Source organism: Chrysochloris asiatica, unplaced genomic scaffold, assembly GCF_000296735.1.
Source record: "Chrysochloris asiatica unplaced genomic scaffold, ChrAsi1.0 scaffold00105, whole genome shotgun sequence".
NCBI classification, from domain to species: Eukaryota; Metazoa; Chordata; class Mammalia; order Afrosoricida; family Chrysochloridae; genus Chrysochloris; species Chrysochloris asiatica.
The window spans coordinates 8,721,769-8,740,950 of record NW_006408623.1 but is presented as its reverse complement, the minus strand read 5'-3'; the positions used below and the strand labels follow the sequence as shown (position 1 = coordinate 8,740,950).

At 46.2% G+C, this 19,182-nt stretch overlaps 1 protein-coding gene across 1 annotated transcript in view; it reads left to right on the top strand.

Moving 5' to 3' along the window:
• TCERG1L (transcription elongation regulator 1-like) overlaps positions 1–19,182 on the top strand; it is a 249,504-nt gene that overhangs the window by 163,543 nt on the left and 66,779 nt on the right. The window contains exons 7-8 of the mRNA XM_006867479.1: positions 11,716–11,807; positions 17,927–18,015. Coding sequence (XP_006867541.1) covers positions 11,716–11,807; positions 17,927–18,015 — 181 coding nt within the window. The remainder of the gene's footprint in view (positions 1–11,715; positions 11,808–17,926; positions 18,016–19,182) is intronic.

The following is a 19,182-nucleotide window of genomic DNA, read 5'->3' as shown; positions in this document are numbered from 1 at the left end:
CCTCAGCGGGCTCTCCCAGAACTGCTCTGTTTTCTAATCAAACAATTCATTTGCAGCTCTTTGGAGTGTGGAGTCCCTTCTGTTGATTCTGATATTTCACTTGGTAAAAGCTCAGAACCATCAAGTACAGAAGACTAACTACTTACTAGGAGCATCTATAATGAGGCTGCTATCTGAGGGGCTGTGGGTCCCAGAAGCTCATCTGCAACCTGCCTCTACTTCATTCCAGACCACTGCAGGGGCCTCCTTCTAGCTGACCTCCTGGTGTATCTCTGGGAGATCCTCTTAAGCTTCCGTGAGTGGTATTTTTGTGGGACCAGTGTAGTTGAGAAGCTGAATTCTTGCCTTTGATGCTGGAGACCCGGGCTTGATTCTGACCACTGTATCCCATGCACAAACACAGATGCTGAAGGGGTTTATGTGGAGATTCCAGATCAAGACAGAGTAGGAAGAACGGCTTGCTGACTTGCCTCAGAAAATCAGCCGGTGAAACCATAATGGACCACAAGGGCCAGAATTTTGACCAATCACAGGGACGATGCAGGATTTGGCAGACTGAGCAATTTCTGGGCAGTGCACACCACAACGATGTCATTTGCAATGTTGCTTTATTTTGATTCCACGATCCTGCTACAAACGAGAAAGAATAGAGTAGAGAATGCTGCCTGGTAGAAACCCAGGAGCCCCCCTCCCCCCACCCCCACCCCCCATCGGTGATTCGGTCCCTGGAGTCACCGATTCGGTCCCTGAGCAGTGGCTTCTGCCACATGGTTAAAGCTCTGCTCTTGAGCTTTTTGACCAAAAACCAAGCCCAGTGCTGTTGGGTAGAGAGCCGTCTAGTTTCAGAGACTGTGAATATTTAAGGGAGCAGACAGGAGTGATGATAGGTTAGCAGCCTAGTGCTTACCCCACCATTCCACCAGTGCCCCTTCAGACAGACTCGGAGATGCTCAGGCCCAAAGGAGAGGTGAGATTCAGTAAGTGTCCGAGGGTGTAAAAGACAATTTGGTTAAAAGGGCAATGTGTCAGGTTCATTTTCATAAAAAAATAACAAGTCCTCGGGTGCCAGCACCAGCTGAACCAAGCTGGGGGTCTGGGACAGTCTGTGGAGTGTTGACTTGGGGCGCAAGGACCTGAAGGGCTGTGGCTGGAGGGGAGACAAGGGGAAGGAGTAAAGGGGGGGGTCAGGGAAATGGCTCAGGGGTGTGGTTCCTGGAGATCATTCCCAACACAGGCTGCAGGTGAAGCAACTTTCTCTGGACATAGAAATTACAGCAGCCTGTGGGGGACTTAGTGCTGCAAGGACCCCAGAACCATGAGGTCCCTGGGTGGACATAGCTCGAGAACACTTCCTGTGTTTGTCCTCAAACGGCCCCCTCTGAGGTCCCAGTGAGCTGAGGGCTTTGGCCAGCCAATGTATACCAAGGTTCTGGAATGTTCCATTGAGATGTCCCCAAGCTGATCTTCCAGAGTGGGACCACACTGTGTTATGGACTCAGATGGACAGCAGCAAATGCTGTGATGGGAGGGGGTGCCTGGATGGGGCAAGGGTGGGTCAGACCTCAGGCCACATCCCCTCTCTAGGGAGAAAGCAGGGCTGCTACTCTCTTCATTTGCTGTGTGCTAGAACCCCTCGTTCCTACAGGGAGACTCGAGGTTCTACGAGTGGCAGAAATTAAATCTCTGTGCAGCTTGTCGACTCTGGGAAACAGCTCCCTGTGAAAAATGTAGGAGGACTCCAGAATGATCTGTCATTTATATGAGAATAATCTTCAGCTATAGTGGAGTTCATGAAGGTCCTCTCCAGACTTCATTCACAGATTCAGCGGGACACTAAAGGGGGGTCTGCAGTCACCCTGACAGCCTCCCGCAGCCCAGCTCAGCAGGTCCACTACCAGCGCCCGAGTCCCTTATGCGGAACACCTCGGCCATAGGTCAGACATCCCAGGGACTGGCCGAGGCAAGGCTTGAGAGCATCCCCAGAGACCTCTTCTCCTGGGGAGGGGCCACCTGACAAAGTCGCTGAGAGTTCCATACCACCTTCATTGTTTGGTTTTCTGTCTGTCTGTCTTTCTCTTTGATCCTGTGTTCTCAGCGTGGTCGACTCCATAGACTGTGGCAGGCCAGTGGGTGTCCTTGACTTCCCAGTTGACAGTGTGTCCAGTCAGTGGCCAACCCAGAGTCCAATTGTTCTGATCGGTGACCTGAGGGATCAGATGCAGTGAGCAGGGCTGAGACCCTGTGTGCCTCTCCAGTTGAGGAGGAGGGCTGGGGATGCTCTTCCCAAAGTCCTGTCAGTCATGTGACCCCAAAATTCCAACCCCTTCTCCTGCTAGACCCTCACTCATGGTCTGCAGCCAGCAGTGCTCCACACTGGGACTTGGGCCACCAGACTTTATCCCAAGGACACGTGCAGGGTGGCGTCGGGCCTCCATCTCTGTCATGGGGACCAGCTTTCCCAGGACAAGAAAGACCTGGATTAAGGAGTACCTCCCCACCCCACAACACACCAAAATCCAAGTACCCCTCTCCCCAGTCCTAGAGTCTACATCTCCTGTGCCAGCATCAGGCACTGATTTCCCACTTGGCAGAGATCAGGCTAGAATAAGGTGCATTTAAAGGGCCCTGATTGTGCAGGCATTAAAGCGTGTGTCTGCTAACTGTGGTTTGAACCCCCTGGCTGCTCGGAGGAAGAAAGATATGGCAGTCTGCTTCTGTAAAGATGGCTACCTTGGAAACCCTGTGGGGTAGCTCTGTTCTGTACTGTAGGACTGTTATGAGTCAGAACTAGCTCAGTAGCAGTGGTTTTTTGGTTTTAAGGTATTCTCTCCCAAGTAAAGAGTCTCTCTGTGTCCTCACAGCAGAGGTACTGTTCATTAGCGTCGAGGCAGCTCCAATGCATGGTAGTGTTAAACATGATAAACTGAAAGGCTACCTGGTCCTACACTGTCTTCACAACTGTGGGTGTGCTGGATGCACTGTTAAGGCTGCTGTGGGTATGGAGTGTCTGCTAACTAGAGGGCCCATCTTCTAACACCCTGGCAGACAATATTACAATGTCATTCATAAGGTTTTCAATGGTCGGTATTTGGAAGTAGATCACCAGCCTTTACTTCATAGTCTAAAGAGGTAGACTGAAAATCAAATTAGTTTCCAAGCTTCATCTAAAGCCATATACAATGGACTGTCTTTTTTGTGATAGTATGCACATATTGCATTATTGTTTTTCCTAAGTGTATCAAAAATTTCAGAGCTCTAAGTATCCTAAACTAACAGATCAGTACAGTCCTCCCTTTGATTTACAGTCCGTTCCTGGGGTACAAATGAGACATAGCTTAACTGCATCTTAAGTCGGATTTGTAGGTGAGTTATCACAGCTGCACACAGTTCTTGGTTAGCCTAACCACTGTGCATGACAAAGCTCCACGTCTCTTCAATCATTTAAAAGCCACACGTGCAGCAAGAGAAGATTTTTATGATGAAGAATCTGTTGTGAGTAAGAGTTGGTTCAGTCTTTCCAAAGTAAGGGCTAATTTACATCACAGCACCTTACAACCCAGCTTGCTGAGAAAGAAGAGGACTTAAAATACTGATGAAGATCAGAGACCATAGCCTTCAATATAAAGAAAACAAAATCCTCACTACTGGACCAGCAAGTAACATCAAGATAAATGCAGATAAGATTTAAGTGTCAAACACTTCATTTTGCTCAATTCAACTATCAACTGTCATGGAAGCAGCAGTCAAAAAAAATCAAACAACATATTGCATTAGGCAAGTCTTCTGCACAGATCTCTTTAAAGGGTTCAAAAGCAAAGATATCAGTTTGAGGACTAAGGTGCATCTGATCAATGCCATGGTATTTTCAATAGCCTCATGCATGTGAAAGTTGAACAGTAAATGAGGAAGACCATAGAAGAACTGATGTATTTGACTGTGGTGTTGGAGGAGAATAGTAAAATTACTATGGACTGCCAAAAGAACAAACCAATCTGTTTTGCAAGAAGTTCAGCCAAGTATTCCTTAGAAGCCAGGATGGCCAGACTTTGTCTCTCACACTTCTGACATATTATCAGGAGGGACCAGTCCCTGGAGAAGGACATCATGTTTGGTAAAGTGAAGGGTCAGTGCAAAAGAGGAAGACCCCCAATGAGATGGATTGGCACAGTGGCAGCAGCTATGGGCTCCAGTGTAGCAGTGATTGTGGGGTTGGTGCAGGACCAGACAGTGTTGTGTTCTGTTGTACATGAGGTCTCTATGAGTCCGTACTGATGTCATGACACACAGCAACAGTAACAGCAACAACTGGTGTGGCACTGTAGGCTCCGTACTGACCTGCTAACCTCAATGTTGGCAGTTCAAACCCTTTAGCCGCTCCTTGGAAACCCCCTACAGGATTGCTCTGAGTCTGAATCAACTCAAAGACACTTAACAATAATAAAAGACAAAAGGAGTTGTCTGTAAGTTAGACATTCATACGCCGGAATCTGCCTGTACTTTGCAACCTGAAAACTGCCCCCTTTATCTGCATTTCTTAATAAAAAAGTACAGTGACTGTGTCTGCTTTGCCTGAACATCATGGATGTGATATTAAGATAGTGCTTTTGGAAGACAATGTTCACAATGGAAACGTCCTTTATTATTCCCCTCAAGATGGCTCTGCAATTGGTGCTATGTTGTATGTTGTATGAGGTGAGAGTGCTCATACCTGGACAAGGAGTGTCCAGATTGGGTCATCACACACTCTCTGCTGTTGACCGGCCCAGAAATGACCTCCATGGCACCAGGGTTGTCCATGGCCCCATGTGACCCAGAAATGGAGGACTCAGATTGGAGCCGGCTCTTTCTACTCCCCGCCCCCTGCATTGATTCCTGTCTCCTGTGAATCTTATCTCTCGTGTCTTTCAGCGTGCTGCACGGATGCCCATTTGTACAGGGGGTCCAAGATGCTGTCTTCACGCATGCTGACTGTTGATCACTGGTCTAAATAGAATGGCATCTAACAAGAACAGTAACAACTGGTGTGATGCTGTTGGATGCATGTTAATTCTCTCCTCCACCCTACTCTTTTTGGTTAACTAACATCCTGGCCTAACCTGCCTCTTCCAGCAGAAGAACTGGAAGAAGAATGAACTCACGGGTCTTATCAGACCATAATTTATGTCTCCTCTTTCTTTGGGATCCACCTCAAATGGGTCCAATATTGCTGGCTTTTGTTACACCTGGATTAGAAGAGACTATTGTAAAACAGCTCAGGCTACAGAGGAGCACCCTGACACCAGCTGAGTCAATATTTATTGAATTAAAATCAGACTGGATTTCCAAATCACCCTTTGAATGAAGAGATGCAGATTCTCATGTATTTGATAATTTTGAATTGTAGCATGAATTGTTTTTTAACACATTTTAACAACCAAACTTTAAAAAATCTTAAATATAAAAGAAATTATTGTTGTTAGATGCTATTGAGTTGGTTCCAACTCATAGCAACCCTTTGCTCAACAAAAGAAAACAGTGTCTGGTCCTACCCCATCCTCAAACATAACAATCGCTATGTTTGAGCCAATTGCTGCTGCCATTGTGTTGATCCATCTCGTTGAGGGTCTGCCTCTTCTTCGCTGACCCTCCACTTTATCAAGCATGATGCCCTTCACCAGACACCAGTCTCTCCTGATAACCTGTCTGAAGTATGAAAGACAAAGTCTTGCCATCTTGGCTTCTAAAGAGCATTCTCACTGCACTTCTTCCAACACAGATTTGTTTGTTCTTCTGGAAGTCCATGGTACTTTCCATATTCTCCTCCAACACCATGACTCAAATGCACTGTTTATTATATGGTTTTACTTATTCAATACCCAACTTTCACATGCATATGAGACTATTTAAAATATTATTGTTTGAGGCAGGCGCACCTTAGCCCTCACATGGACATGTTTGCCCTTGAACACTGTAAAGAGGTCTTGAGCAGCAGCTTAAGGCATACTTCATTTGATTTTTTGACTGCTGTTTCTGTGAGTGTTGATGGTGGATCCAAGCAAAATGATGCCTTTGACGATTTTAATTGATGACAGCACTTTATTAAACTTCAGAAGTATTCACAATTTACTATAAAAGCTTGTTATCAGATGAAGTGGAGAGATGGAGTGGATAGGGACTCTAGACCCAGAGAGGGAGAGGGGCTGTGTGCTGACAACCAGGGGGCAGGCTGGCAGGGTATACGCTCTGGTTGGTTGATAATGCATGGAGGGGATTATAACCATGGCAATGAAACGATATATGATAGAATGAATGTAAAGCTAATGTTCTCCCATGTAAACTATCACATAATTCACAATAAAACATTTGGGGAAAAAAGCATGTTGTCAGAAGTTTGCCCTACAGTCTGGTGGATGTGTTTGGACAGAACAGATCTGGGAATTCCCCCACATCCAGCCTTGGACCACCTCTAACATTCTCTTCAGGTATAATCTTTTCTCTGGAACCATCTTCTTGACCATTCAGTATCATCAGGACTAGCTAAACACCGCTTTTTTTGGTGTGTGGTTAGCTTCAAATCTTTGACCAACCATGAGCTCTTAGATCCATCAGAATTCTTCCCCTGAAACAGAGGCCAGTGTCAACCATCTGGTTAATCTGCATCTCCGGGTCTCTTACACCTCCTCTCTCGGGGCTTCTATTTTGATTATGGTGATGTGACCTTGGAAGGAGTGGGACATTTCATCTGTGAGTTGGTGAAGGAGAAGCACGAGGGTGCTGAGGATCTCTTGAAACTGAAAAAACAACATGGTGGTCACGCTGTCTTCTAGGATGTGCAGAGGCCATCCCAAGATGAGTGGGGAAGAACCCTGTACAACATGGAAGCCACTCTAACCCGGGAGAAGAACTTAAACCTGTCACTTCTGGATCTGCATGCCATGGGTGCTATCCACACAGACCCCCACCTCTGTGACATTCTGGAGAACCATTTCCTCAACAAGGAAATGAAAATTATCAAGAAGATGGACGACCACTTGACCAACCTCTGAAGGATGGCCAGTCTCCAGGCAGGGCTGAGCGAGTATCTCTTCGAGAGGCTCACTCTCAATCATGACTAGGAAGGGCCTATGGAGTCCCACAACCTATGAAGGGCCTTCAACATTCCCCTGCTGTCCTCAGACCTTCTGCCTGAACCTTGATTTCCAACCACAGAAGCAGCATAGTCAACACCCTGGAGCCCCTCTTCATCCAAACTATGGACCAAATGAAAACAATAAAATTCCTTTTACAGCCAAAAAAAAAAAAAAAAAAAAAAAGCTTGTTGTCAGTTAGGATTTGTCTTTTTGCTGTCTTTGATCTGTGGCTGGATACCAGATGATGACAGGTACCTTGGAATCGTCACCTGTCAGGAACTGTATGAGAACAGGTTGTTGCACAGGCAGACCTTGGAGACACTGTGCATCAGATCCCACACTACTGTAATGAGCATGAGATTGCAATAAAGTGAGTCATACAAGGCATTGTTGTTTTGGTTTTGTAATGCATAGGAAAGCTATATTTATGGTATATTATTAGGAATTCTGGTGTGTTGCTGTAGGATATGAATTGGACTGCTAACCACAAGGTTGGTGGTTCAAACCTACTAGCTGCTCCTCCAAAACCCTATTTGGGGTTGCTCTGAGTAGGAACAGACTCAACAGCACTTAACAACAATAGTCTATTAAGTGTGCAATGTTGTTGTCAAGTGCAGTTGAATATGTTTGAACTGCTGACCTTGTGGTTTGCAGTCCAGTGCTGATCCTACAGCACCACAACAGGAGTCTGGTAAATGTGCACTAGCGTGATAGACAAGTATGAAATTTTGTGAGAATGACCGGGAAGCTCTCTGGGGTACCAGCAGGAAGTGCTCTAGGATAACAGCAGCCCCTCAAGGCTGGCCTAAGTAGAGCCGGTCAACAACATGGTGACTGCTTTTGACAGAACAACAGACCAGGAGGTAACATACCTGAGTAGGTATGTCTCAGCCTGTATGACGCTGCTCTGATGCCCCTTGATAGCAATACCTGAGATTCTACAGCACTGTGTCCACTCTGGGGTCCTCTCAGTTCCAAGTCCACCCTGAAGTCCCATTGGATGACTTCCACCCTGGGATCCCACTGGATGACATCTACTCTTACTTACTAAAATGTGACAGAGACAAGAAGTAAGCACTACATGTTGGAACAATAGTTCCCATAGATTTGCTGGATGCAGGCTTGCTACAAACCTTCCATTTGTAAAATTAGAAACACAAATCTGCAAAGCTCATTAAAGCCATAAAGCAAGATCTGCTGTTGTCTAGACTGATGGCCACATGGTGGCTCAGGGGCAGAATTCTTGCCTGCCATACCGGAGGCCCAGATTGGACTCCTGCCCAGGGTACCTAGTATGGGGCCAGTGGTGTTTGTAGGTGGAGGCCTGAGTGTTACTGTGATGCTGACTGTGAACTCAGACTAAGATGAACTAGGAAGATGTACTTCTGAGAATCAGTTAGTGAAGTCCCTAAGAGTCACAGTGGTCCCACCCACTACCACTCAGGAGAACAGAACAGGACCAGTCAATATTCATTGTGCCTGGGTCCACCATGTGTTGAGGCAGGTGGCATCCAACAACAACAAAATCCAAGGCTAAGTTTTGCCTAAGACATGGAACTTTTTTTTTTTTTTTTTTCTTTCCTTATTCGTGCTTCCCCTTTATGGTCCCATCTTGCACACCCTGGCCAATTTCTGCACCCTACCCTCCAGGGAGGACACTGTCTAACTGACCACCTTGTCTCTCTCCCACAAGCACATAGAGTTGAGCTGGCTTCCATATGAGCAGGGAATACACACTCATCACTAGATGGACAAGGCTATTTTCAGCACAAGGGGCTCCTTTTTCCTTTCAGACACCACACCACCTTTCAGTTCTCTTTGTCACTCAGCCCTGCCAGCAGGAAAATCAACCAGAAGGTCTCCAGGGAGCATTTTACATCACAGAGCTGGACTTGGTCAATAGATGGATTGCTAGGAGAGATATTCCCATCATGCCCCTCTCAAAGGGGAGAGATAGATGGTGTGTTCCCCTAAGTGCTTGAACGCACATCGCCATATGACTTGTTGATTTTCCTCCATAAACTAGTTCTCTGTGTTCTCAAGGGAATGTTTTATGACAACATCATCAGAGTTTGTGGAGAGGCCCAAAGCAAAGAGTACTTAAGCATGTCAGAGTGTACCCCAGAAGTGGCCCATGGAGACTCATAGAATCGGCGGCTGAGCCATGGACCAGGGTACACGTGAGGGACCCCAGGGTGCACTGGCTGATCCACACTCCTCCGAGGTGGTGCAGAATCAATGGTTGTTAAGGAGTGCCGGCGATTAAGGGAACTATTGAGGAGAGGGCATACTCATCTGTCTTCTGAGGGACGCACATCTGCGATTAGAGGCTTTACCGTGATCATCAAACAGATCTTCTTAATGAAGCACTCAGGGTGAATGATATAAATTCCTTGCTCTCAAAAGCCAGATTTTTAAGACCTGAATTTTAAAAAGATCAATGACTTTCAGTAAAAAAAAAGGATCTTATTGTGTTTGCCTGAGATGACGGAGGAGTAAACTTCAGCACTGCTCATCGCTGGTGAGAAAGGTCCTGTGCACACACCGTCTTGCTCTTCCTCTTTCTGACTTGCCTCACAATGCACTTCTATGTCCACATCTTAGAAGAAGCTGAGGTAGATTTACTCCTGGGAAGATGATGCTTTATCTGTTTATTCCACTGCCCCAAACCCAAGGAACCGTATCTCCACACCCCTCTCTTTGTGGCATCTACAAAGACCCTGTCTTAGAGTAAGGCATGCATTTCTGGGGGACCCAGTTCAACCTGCTCCAATGTCCTGTGGACAATGGCTATTTTCCTTCACTCTCAGCATCTCTCTGAGGTGTCGGTGGGTTGTCTGTTTTGTAGACGAGGACACAGAATCGGGAAGAGGCACCACTGCCTGACATTGGAGTAGGCCAGAGGCCCCATGGTGCAGGCTCCTCACTGCCCATTCCTCCCCAGGAAATGGTTTTTGGGGATCAATTTTTGCAGAACTCTGGAAAGCTTGATTCCTAAAAAATGGGAAGGAGAAATGTTGGCTGGACTCATGTGTGGTAACACCAGAGTGTCTGTGGAGACCATGATGTCCACAGGGTGGATGGGAAGTCTCGATGGTGTCATATGTGTCCCCTTGTCCAGAGCCTGTGCACATTGGAGGAAGTTTGTGGCTGTTACAGGGTACTTGCCCCTCTGGGATGTGGAACTGAGCAGAGGACACCAGGGTAGTCTATGCAGGAGCTGCCTCAGGGGCACAAACCTTCCAGTTGTAGACCCACTAAAAGCACAAGGGACAGCCCCCTAAGCTCCAACCAAAGCCTGTGTGGCTACAAGACAGCTCCCCAGTTCTTTGTCCAAGTGTGTGCATGTGTGTGCTCTTAGTTGTGTGTATACGAGTCTAAATGTGCCTGTGCCTATGTGTGTGTCTACATACAGACCAGTGTATGTATGCATGTACGTATGTGCTTGTGCCCTTGTGTGTATCTGTGTTCATATGTGCCTTGCACATACTTGTACATATTGATAACTATGTGCATGCTTATGTATGTGTGTACCTGCGTCCACTTGTATCTGTGTGGGCATATGTATCACTGTATGAGTGTGTGATATGTGTGATATGTGTGCATGTGTGTTCATGTGTGTGTACATGTGCACAACTGTGAAGGTGTGCACACCTATGTATTTATATGTGTTTGTTCATATTACAGCTGTTTATGTGTGATGTGTGTGCATGTGTGCATCTGTGTTTGTGTGTGTACATATGTACAATTGTGTAGGTAGGTAACCTATGTGTTTCTCTGTGCTAATATGTACAGAGGTGTATGTATGATATGTGTACATGTGTTCATGTGTGTGTACATGTGTCTGGATGTGTAAGTGTGCCCACCTATGTATTTATCTGTGTGTATTCGATATGTACAGCTGTGTAATATGTGATCTCTGTGTTCATGTGTGCACCTGTGCTCACATGTGTGTACATGTGTACAACTGTGTAGAAATCACAGCACTATGTATGCATGTGCATGTGTGTTCACATGTACAGCTGTGTGTGATGTGTGTGCATGTATGCATCTGTTTTCATAGGTTTGATTGTGTAGGTGTGCACACCTATATACTTCTGTGTGTGTATTCATATGTACAGCTGTGTGTGTGTTATGCATGATGTGTGTGCATCTGTGTTCATGTGTGTGTATATGTGTATGACTGTGTAGGTGTGTACATCTATGTATTTCTGTGCATGTGTTCATATGTACAGCTGTGTATGTGTGCATGCATGTGCACATGTCTGTGTGTGATAATGCACACCCGTGTGAAGTGAAACTCAGTCCTTTACCCAGGAGGGATGCAGCCCAGAAATGCCCTAACAGTGTGTATATGTATTACTGTATGTGAGTGTGTGCATAGATCTGCATGTATCTGTGTGTGTTGGTGCACAAAGAATACACACCTGTGTGAAGTAATACTCACTCCTCTACCCAGAAGGCATACAGCCCAGAACTGCCCATACAATTCACAAATCGTCCAACCAAGTGGAGCTTTCAAGGTTGCCTTTTGTCTTTGGTTGTTGAGTTGGCTCTGCTTGCTGTGACAAATGGAATGTTAATGATCATTGCTTTGGTCCAACAGATAAAGGCAGAGAGCGCAGCCGGGCCCCCCGGCCCCCAACCCTGATGCTGCCTGCGGAGGGGAAGAGCCGGGCAGCCGTCAAGGAGGATGAGGTCTGTACTGGGACCCTGAACCCCACCCTGAAGGCGAGGGTCCAAAATCCAAGTGAGGGGCCATCAAGCTGGCTCTGGTTTGAGTTTCTGGAAGTAGACCATCATGTCTTTTTTCTGAGGTACCTCTGGGTGGACTTGAACCTCCAACCTTTTGGTCAGTTGCCCGGCACTTAACCATTGGTTCCGCCAGGGGCACATTATACCTGCAGTATCTGTTTCAAGTGACTGCATCCCAGTCTGCCGTGTAAAGAGAACCACATTCAGCCTGTCTTTCTAGAACATTGGGGGGATGGGTTTCACTGGGGGCTGCCCTACTCAGAGGAGGCCCAGGGGCAGGCCTGATTCCCAGTCTCCCCTGGAGAGTGCCCACGGGCCATGTTTGGACAGACAGACTGCTGACCGAAGGCGCATTTTATATTTGTGCTTCACTGTTAGGAAACTCCAATGAACATTTGTTTTTCATACATAACATTCCAGTCTGGGCTCTTTTTTTTCGTGTATTTGCCTAATGAATGTGAGGATGTGTGGACCCACTGAGTGCCTGCCACAGCACAGTCCTTGCTCTGAATAACCCAATCTGTTCTTACTGCTACCTCGAAAAACCCCAGGCCATACTTGTTTAATCTGATCTGCAGGCTGTCCCCGAGTCTCTGGTACTGCTTTGTATTTTCTCCCTGTCTTTCCGAATTGAGTTTTTGCAGGTACTTGTCTGCCTTGGTTCTCTGCCTTGGGGCCCTTAACCACGGTTGGTCCTCACTGGTTTTTGGACCTGTTTCCCAATTAGCAACCTTCCTCTCTGGGGTGACCATGAGGAGTCCACCCTCCCACCTTGCCCCAGATCATTAATGCCCATGCTAAATGGCCTATAGCAACCTTTTGTGTTGATGCAAATGAGACCTATGTTCCCTGATGCATGCTTTTCCTATAAGAGATTAACATTCATGCTGGAATCACATATTAATTAAGCAGATAGCCTTTCTAGTACTTCAAATAAATACTTTATTTATCACTGGGTTCTTTGAGTCTAATTCACTGTTATTGCTTCGTTGTGGAACAGGACTTTTACCCCATGATTAGCCACTTTTATGGCCAACAGGAAATCATAACCAGCGTGAGGCTCAGGAAGAAGACCTTGGTAATTAGCAGTGGAGAACTTTAGCCTTGCTGAATTTAAGTGTTAGTCCCCTTCACAATTCATACTCTACCGTATTTACTTGAATAATTAACAGAGGCAATCTAGGACTCAGCAGCCTTGTGGCTTTCCGTTGTTCAATTAACTTCATAATGAAAATCTCTCCTCGTTCCTCTAATTGGATTAGTCATATAAACTCTGGTCTTAATATTTTTTAAGACAGCTGTTTCTAAATAATCCCTGTTTTGCTAATTATGTATCTAGATCTTATTTCTTACAGGGAACAAAGATAATTCCTACTAACAGAAACGTGTAAAAAAATGACAAACTTAGAGTGAATGATAATCAGCCAGCTTCTGTCAAGTCGACTGTGACTCCTGGCCCCCTCATGCGTGTCTGGGTAGCACTGGGCTCTGTGGGCATTTTTGTGGCTTGTGGCTGATTTTTCAGAAGTAGACCCCAGGTCTTTCTTCCAAAGTACCTTTGGGTGGACTTGAACCTGCAAACTTGAGGTCAACAACTGAGCATGTTAACTGTGGCACCCAATGTCTCCAGAGTTAATTATAACAATTAAAATAATTTACTAAACTTATTTATCACAAAAGTCCTTCAGAATGAGCATGGAAAGACCCCAGTAAGATCTCAGGACACACTTGCCTGAGATGTCCCCGTGACGTGTCTGAAATGCATACGGACATAGTTCCAGGATCCAGGGCTAACACAGAAGCAATCTCACTCCATGTTCTTTGTAGCATGTCTGTGAACGTCTCCACACACGGCTCTTCCAGCTTGGACCTCTCATGATACCATGACCTATCCTCATCCTCAGTTCTGGGGCTCAGCTAGAGACGACCTCACCCCAAGTTGTCAGATGTTACCAAGGGCAGCTTTCAGGGTCATTGGTTGGGATTTAGTGCATCCTTGACTTTATAGATTGGTTTTTTTCACTTTTGTTCAACGTTGATATTTTTTTCATGCTTCAACAGTGCAGCACATTCCCTCAGACTTCTCTATTGGAAAGTTCTGGTGTGGTGCTGCAGGACAATCACTGGACTGCTGACTGCAAGCTCATAGATTCAAACCTATTAGCCTTTCCTTGGACAGGTGGCTATTGGGTTGGAACTAACTAGAGGGTACTTAATAACAACAACAACAACAACAACAAAAGACAAAGTGAGTCCTTGTTCCCCTTTGGGCCCCTGGACACATGAACTGGGGTCCCCGTGCAATTGTGGCCTCATTTGCGTGGCTTCCTTTGTTCCACCACAGGGTTACACATTGGACACATTCATTTTGAGGAGTAATCAGTTGGTTAATCACCTGATCACTTACAGTATCACATCATGATGGTGGAAAGAGAGTACAAAATGTTTAGAATGACATTTATTTTATTTTTGATCAGTCTAGAGATATATTTTCCCCTGAAATCCTCAGTTGAAAACATGGTTGTTGCTTTGAACCGCACACTGCCATCTTTTTACCTCAATGGACTTTCTGAGGGAGAGTAAAATTGAGGTCCTATCATCCTAAGTTTGAGATTCTTGCTATTAGGTGCCTTCGAGTCAGCCCCAACTCATAGTGAACTTATGCACAACAGAGCAAAACACTGCCCGGCCTTTCACTGTACTGACAATTGTTAGACTTGAGGCCATCGCTGCTGTCAAGGTTCCATTTCATCTCGTTGGGGTCTTCCTCTTTCTTGCTGACACTCTGCTTTACCAAGCATGAGGTCCTTTTTAAGGACTGGTCCCTCCTGATAACATGTCCAAAGTATGAGAGGTGAAGTCTGACCATCCAGGCTTCCAAGAAGCATCCTGGTTGTACTTCTTTTAACACAGATTTATTTGTTCTTTTGGTGGTCCATGGTACTTTTGATATTCTTCTCCAACATTATAATTCAAATACATCAATTCTTCTATGGCCTTCCTTACTCACTGTCCAACTTTTGCATGCATATGAGGCAATTGAAAGTACCATGGCTTGAGTCAGATACACATTAGTCCTCAAACTGACCTCTTTGCTCTTTGACACATTACAGAGGTCTTGTGCAGCAGATTTGCTGAATGCAAAATGTCATGTAATTTCTTGACTGCTGCTTCCATGGGTGTTAATTGTGGATGCAAGCACAATGAAGTCTTTGGCAACTTCAATCTTTTGTCTATTTATCATGTTGTTATTTATTGGTCCAGTTCTAAGGATGTTTGTTTTCTTTACATTGAGGTGCACACATACTGAAGGCTATATAGTCTTTGATCTTCATCAGTAAGGATTTTAAGTCTTCTTCTCTCCCAGCCAGCCATGTTGCATCATCTGTGTATTGCAAGTTGTTAATTGCAGGTTCTTTCTGCAATCATGATTCTACGTTCTTCTTCCTATAATCTAGTTTCTCAGTTTATTTGCTCAGCATACATGTCGAATAAGCATGGTGAAAGAATAGAACCCTGGCACACACCCTTCCTGATTTTAAGCCCTTCAGTACCTCCTTGTTCTATCCCAACAACTGCCTCTTGTTTGAAAATAAGTCCATGAAAACAGTTAGGAGGGGGCGAACAGATGAATAAACATACAAACAAACATCCCTTACCACAATGATTTGCTGCATTAGTGCAAATTCATTGTTCTTTCTTGTTGTTGTGAAGTGCCATAGAGTGGGTTCTGACTTATGGTGACCTGCATAGGGTTTCTGAGGCATGGCTGGTGAACTTGAACCACTGACCCTGAGGTTTAAATTGACCTTACAGTCCAGCACATTAACCCGCAGCACCACACAAGAACTCCAATTGACACTTCAAATATTTATTTTGAATTCCTCATGATCATCAAGTGGCGAATTTGGGGCTCTAATCCTACTGTTTACAATGAGTCCAGACCTGCCGTCAGCATCAGCACTGTAGCTCTAAACTCCATCTGAACCTGGACATCTGAGTTTCCAAGAGGAGCTGCTTCCATTCCTAATTGAAATTCTCTATAAAGCTAAATTTGTAGTGCTCCCTGGTGGCTCTATGCATACAAAATCACCTGGGGGTCTTGTTAGAGTGGCAACTATAGGGAGAGGGAATGAATATTCTCAGCAGAGTCAGACTGGAATGAACTGGTTCAAGTCCTCCTTGAATCTCCCTCTGCGCAGCTTCTAGCCTCAAGCACTTTTTGTGTCTGTCTGCATTCTGGTTTGGCACTGCAGGGTAATGCACTGGACTGAAACGTCGGTTTGAACAGCAAGGTTGGTGGTTCAAGCTCACCACTTGCTCCTCAGAAACCCTACACAGGGTCACTATAAGTCTGAACCAACCCGACAGCACACACCACCACCAACAAATTCAAATGAAAATGAACAAGGGTCCCAGCATAATTTTCTATTTCTTTCAAATTTTAGAAAATAAATCTTTTTCATTTACTCCCTAAACATTAGACAATGCTAAGTTTTAAATGGGGAAATAGAGTAGAAGCCATGCTATTAGAACTTACTGTACATCTGTTTTATTCCCGTATAAAGCAGGCTCCCTGAGCTCAGCTCTGGGACTCAAGACCCAGGAATCTGGGAACCGATCCGGAGCTGTCTCCTTGAGCCCAGTCCCTGGATGCATGGCCAGGGAGCTGGGAACCAGTGTCAAGGAGTCCGAGGTCATAGGTAGCAGCCTGGGAGCATCACTGGCTGTCCACCGAAGCCCGGCCATGCCCAGGGTTCCAGGTGACTTCACCTGCTTTCCTGTGAGCAGTCATCACTGAACCAGACTCATTTACAGAGCTGCTCCCAGTGGGGCTGTCTGCCTCAGTTTCTGCCTCAGCAAGCAGTTCAGACAATTTAGGTGAACAGAGGACAGTGTTTGTCAGAGGCAGCCTGCCTGGCCTGCTGTTCCTGCTCCATCCACAGCACAAGCCCCACCTCCACTCTGCTGCAAATGGTTAAGGAGCCCCATTACTAACCAAAATGCTGGAGGTTTGCGTCTACTCAGAGGCACCTGGGAAGAAAGGCCTGGCTATCAGTTTCTGAAATTCCAGCCACGAGACCCCCATGGAGCATGGTTTCATCCTGGCACATAAGGGCTCACCTTGTCTGTGCTCAGAAGTGGGAGCATGACAGTCCAAGGAGCCTTCCTACTGGGCCACCCTTCAGATTTCTTACCAAGACCTCACCGCCCATCAATGGGCCCTCATACCAACTGTGCTCACCAAGAAAATTCTCATGAATAGACAAGGAAGCTCCACCCTAAGATGTGCTCCAGATTCCTGACTCTAAAAGTCCATCCTGCTCCTCTCACCCCTCCTTGGACAGTACAAACAGTTTGTACTCACCTACTAATAGAAAGGTTGGGGTTTCAGATCCACTCAGAAGCACCTGTGAAGAAAGGTCTTACAGTCTACTTCTCTAAGAAATCAGCCACTGGAAACTCTGTGGAGCAGACTTCTGCTCTGACACACACGGGGGTGCCATGAGTGGGATCTACTTATGGAAAATCATCCACTGAGAACCCTGTGGAGCACAGATCTACTCTGACACACACATGGATACCATGAGTGGAAAGTACTTAGGAAAAATCAGCCATTGAAGACCCAGTGGAGCACAGTTCTACTCTGACACACACGGGGGCACCATGAGTGGGATCTACTTATGAAAAATCATCCACTGAGAACCCTGTGGAGCACAGTTCTACTCTGACACACACAGGGCACCATGAGTGGAGTCTACTTATGAAACATCATCCACTGAGAACCCTGTGGAGCACAGTTCTAGTCTGACACACACGGGGGCACCATGAGTGGAGTCTACTTATGAAACATCATCCACTGAGAACCCTGTGGAGTTCAGTTCTACTCTGACACACACCATGAATCAGAGTTAACACAATAGCAGGTGGTTAGGTTGTTGTGTTTGATGATGAGCAGGTCTGTCTACAGGAGTCCTTGAGATTGGTCTTGTGGTGGTCTGTAACTGCTGTTGACCATTTAGAAATAACTCACCAAGCACTCCCTTCTTTTTCTGTTCAAGGAGCCAACCTCCATTCTAGTTCGAGGAGAGGAGAGCCTCACCAAGGGCAGCAGACCTGTGGCCTCCGCCCCCGTGCCCGGATCCCCCTGGTAAGACACCCCAGGCCCTGGGAGCCCTGAAAAAGTGCAGTGCCTCAGCACAGTTGTTATTTGTTGCTGCCAATGAGAAAGTGCTGCTCCGCAGACCATAGTGTGTTTAAAGGTTCATTTGCTGCTCCAGTGAGAAGTGACCCCATCCTGAAGAGGAAAAGGAGCGCTGACATGGTAAATGGTCCTCCTCCCATGTCTGCGTGGATGTGTATTAAAATCTCAGTGCTGAGGCTGTGCCTTCAGCTTCAAAGAGTTTTCTCCCCGGACTCTGGAAAAAGGGGGGCTGAATGCTAATTAAGGCTCCTCCAGCCCTTTCCACAGGTCCTCAGAGAATTCCAGATGTTTGAACACACCACACTCAAAATACCTTCCACCAGGGAGCTACAGGTTTTGGTTTTTAAAGATGTCCTTTTGTAATGGAGTCATCTGGAAGCAGAGTTAAAAAGGTTGTTATAGTAAAAACTAGCTTCAAAATCTGCAGATTAGAATGAGGTATACAACAGGGAACTGCAGCTGAATAAGCAAACAGAAATCGCAACTACCTGGGTCAGTTTTGTGTGCCATCCAGGTATGAGGCCTTGGGGACTTTAATGTCAGCCTCGAGTTTGGGGTGAGGAGTCCCCATCCAGGGTCATCAGCAGGAGTGTGGGTGCCCATGTTCTCTGTGGGAGGGCCCTAAACAAGCTGGTGCTGGTCAGCATGCCCTGGTCTGCCATGGTGGTCAGCTGTGTGCCCTGGCCTCACCCACATTGGTCAGCTGTGTGCCCTGGTCAGCTGTGTTGGGGAACCACGTGCCCTGGTCAGCTGTGCTGGTATCCAGATAGAAAGCAACAGGACCTTGGCATCTTGTCTGCCTGTGTTCCTGCCAGTGGGGCCCAATGGGGTCTACTCTCTATCCTCAGGTGTAATTGTTCATTACCTCCCAAGGGAGCCTTCCTACCTGCTGCAGAAATTCTCAGTTTTTCTAAGGCAGCATGAGCCACAGGAAACCCTGGGGGGCTGCGGGGTGAGGGTTGATTCTGTAGAGCATGTAAGTCTACTACACTGCCATCAGCACATTTTACCTGGGGCTGTGGATAGACCTCGGGGTACTGAAGGTTTGGTTCCTGACCACTGCAATAAAGGGAATATCGCATTCCAGCCAATCACACGCAACATTTGTTTGAT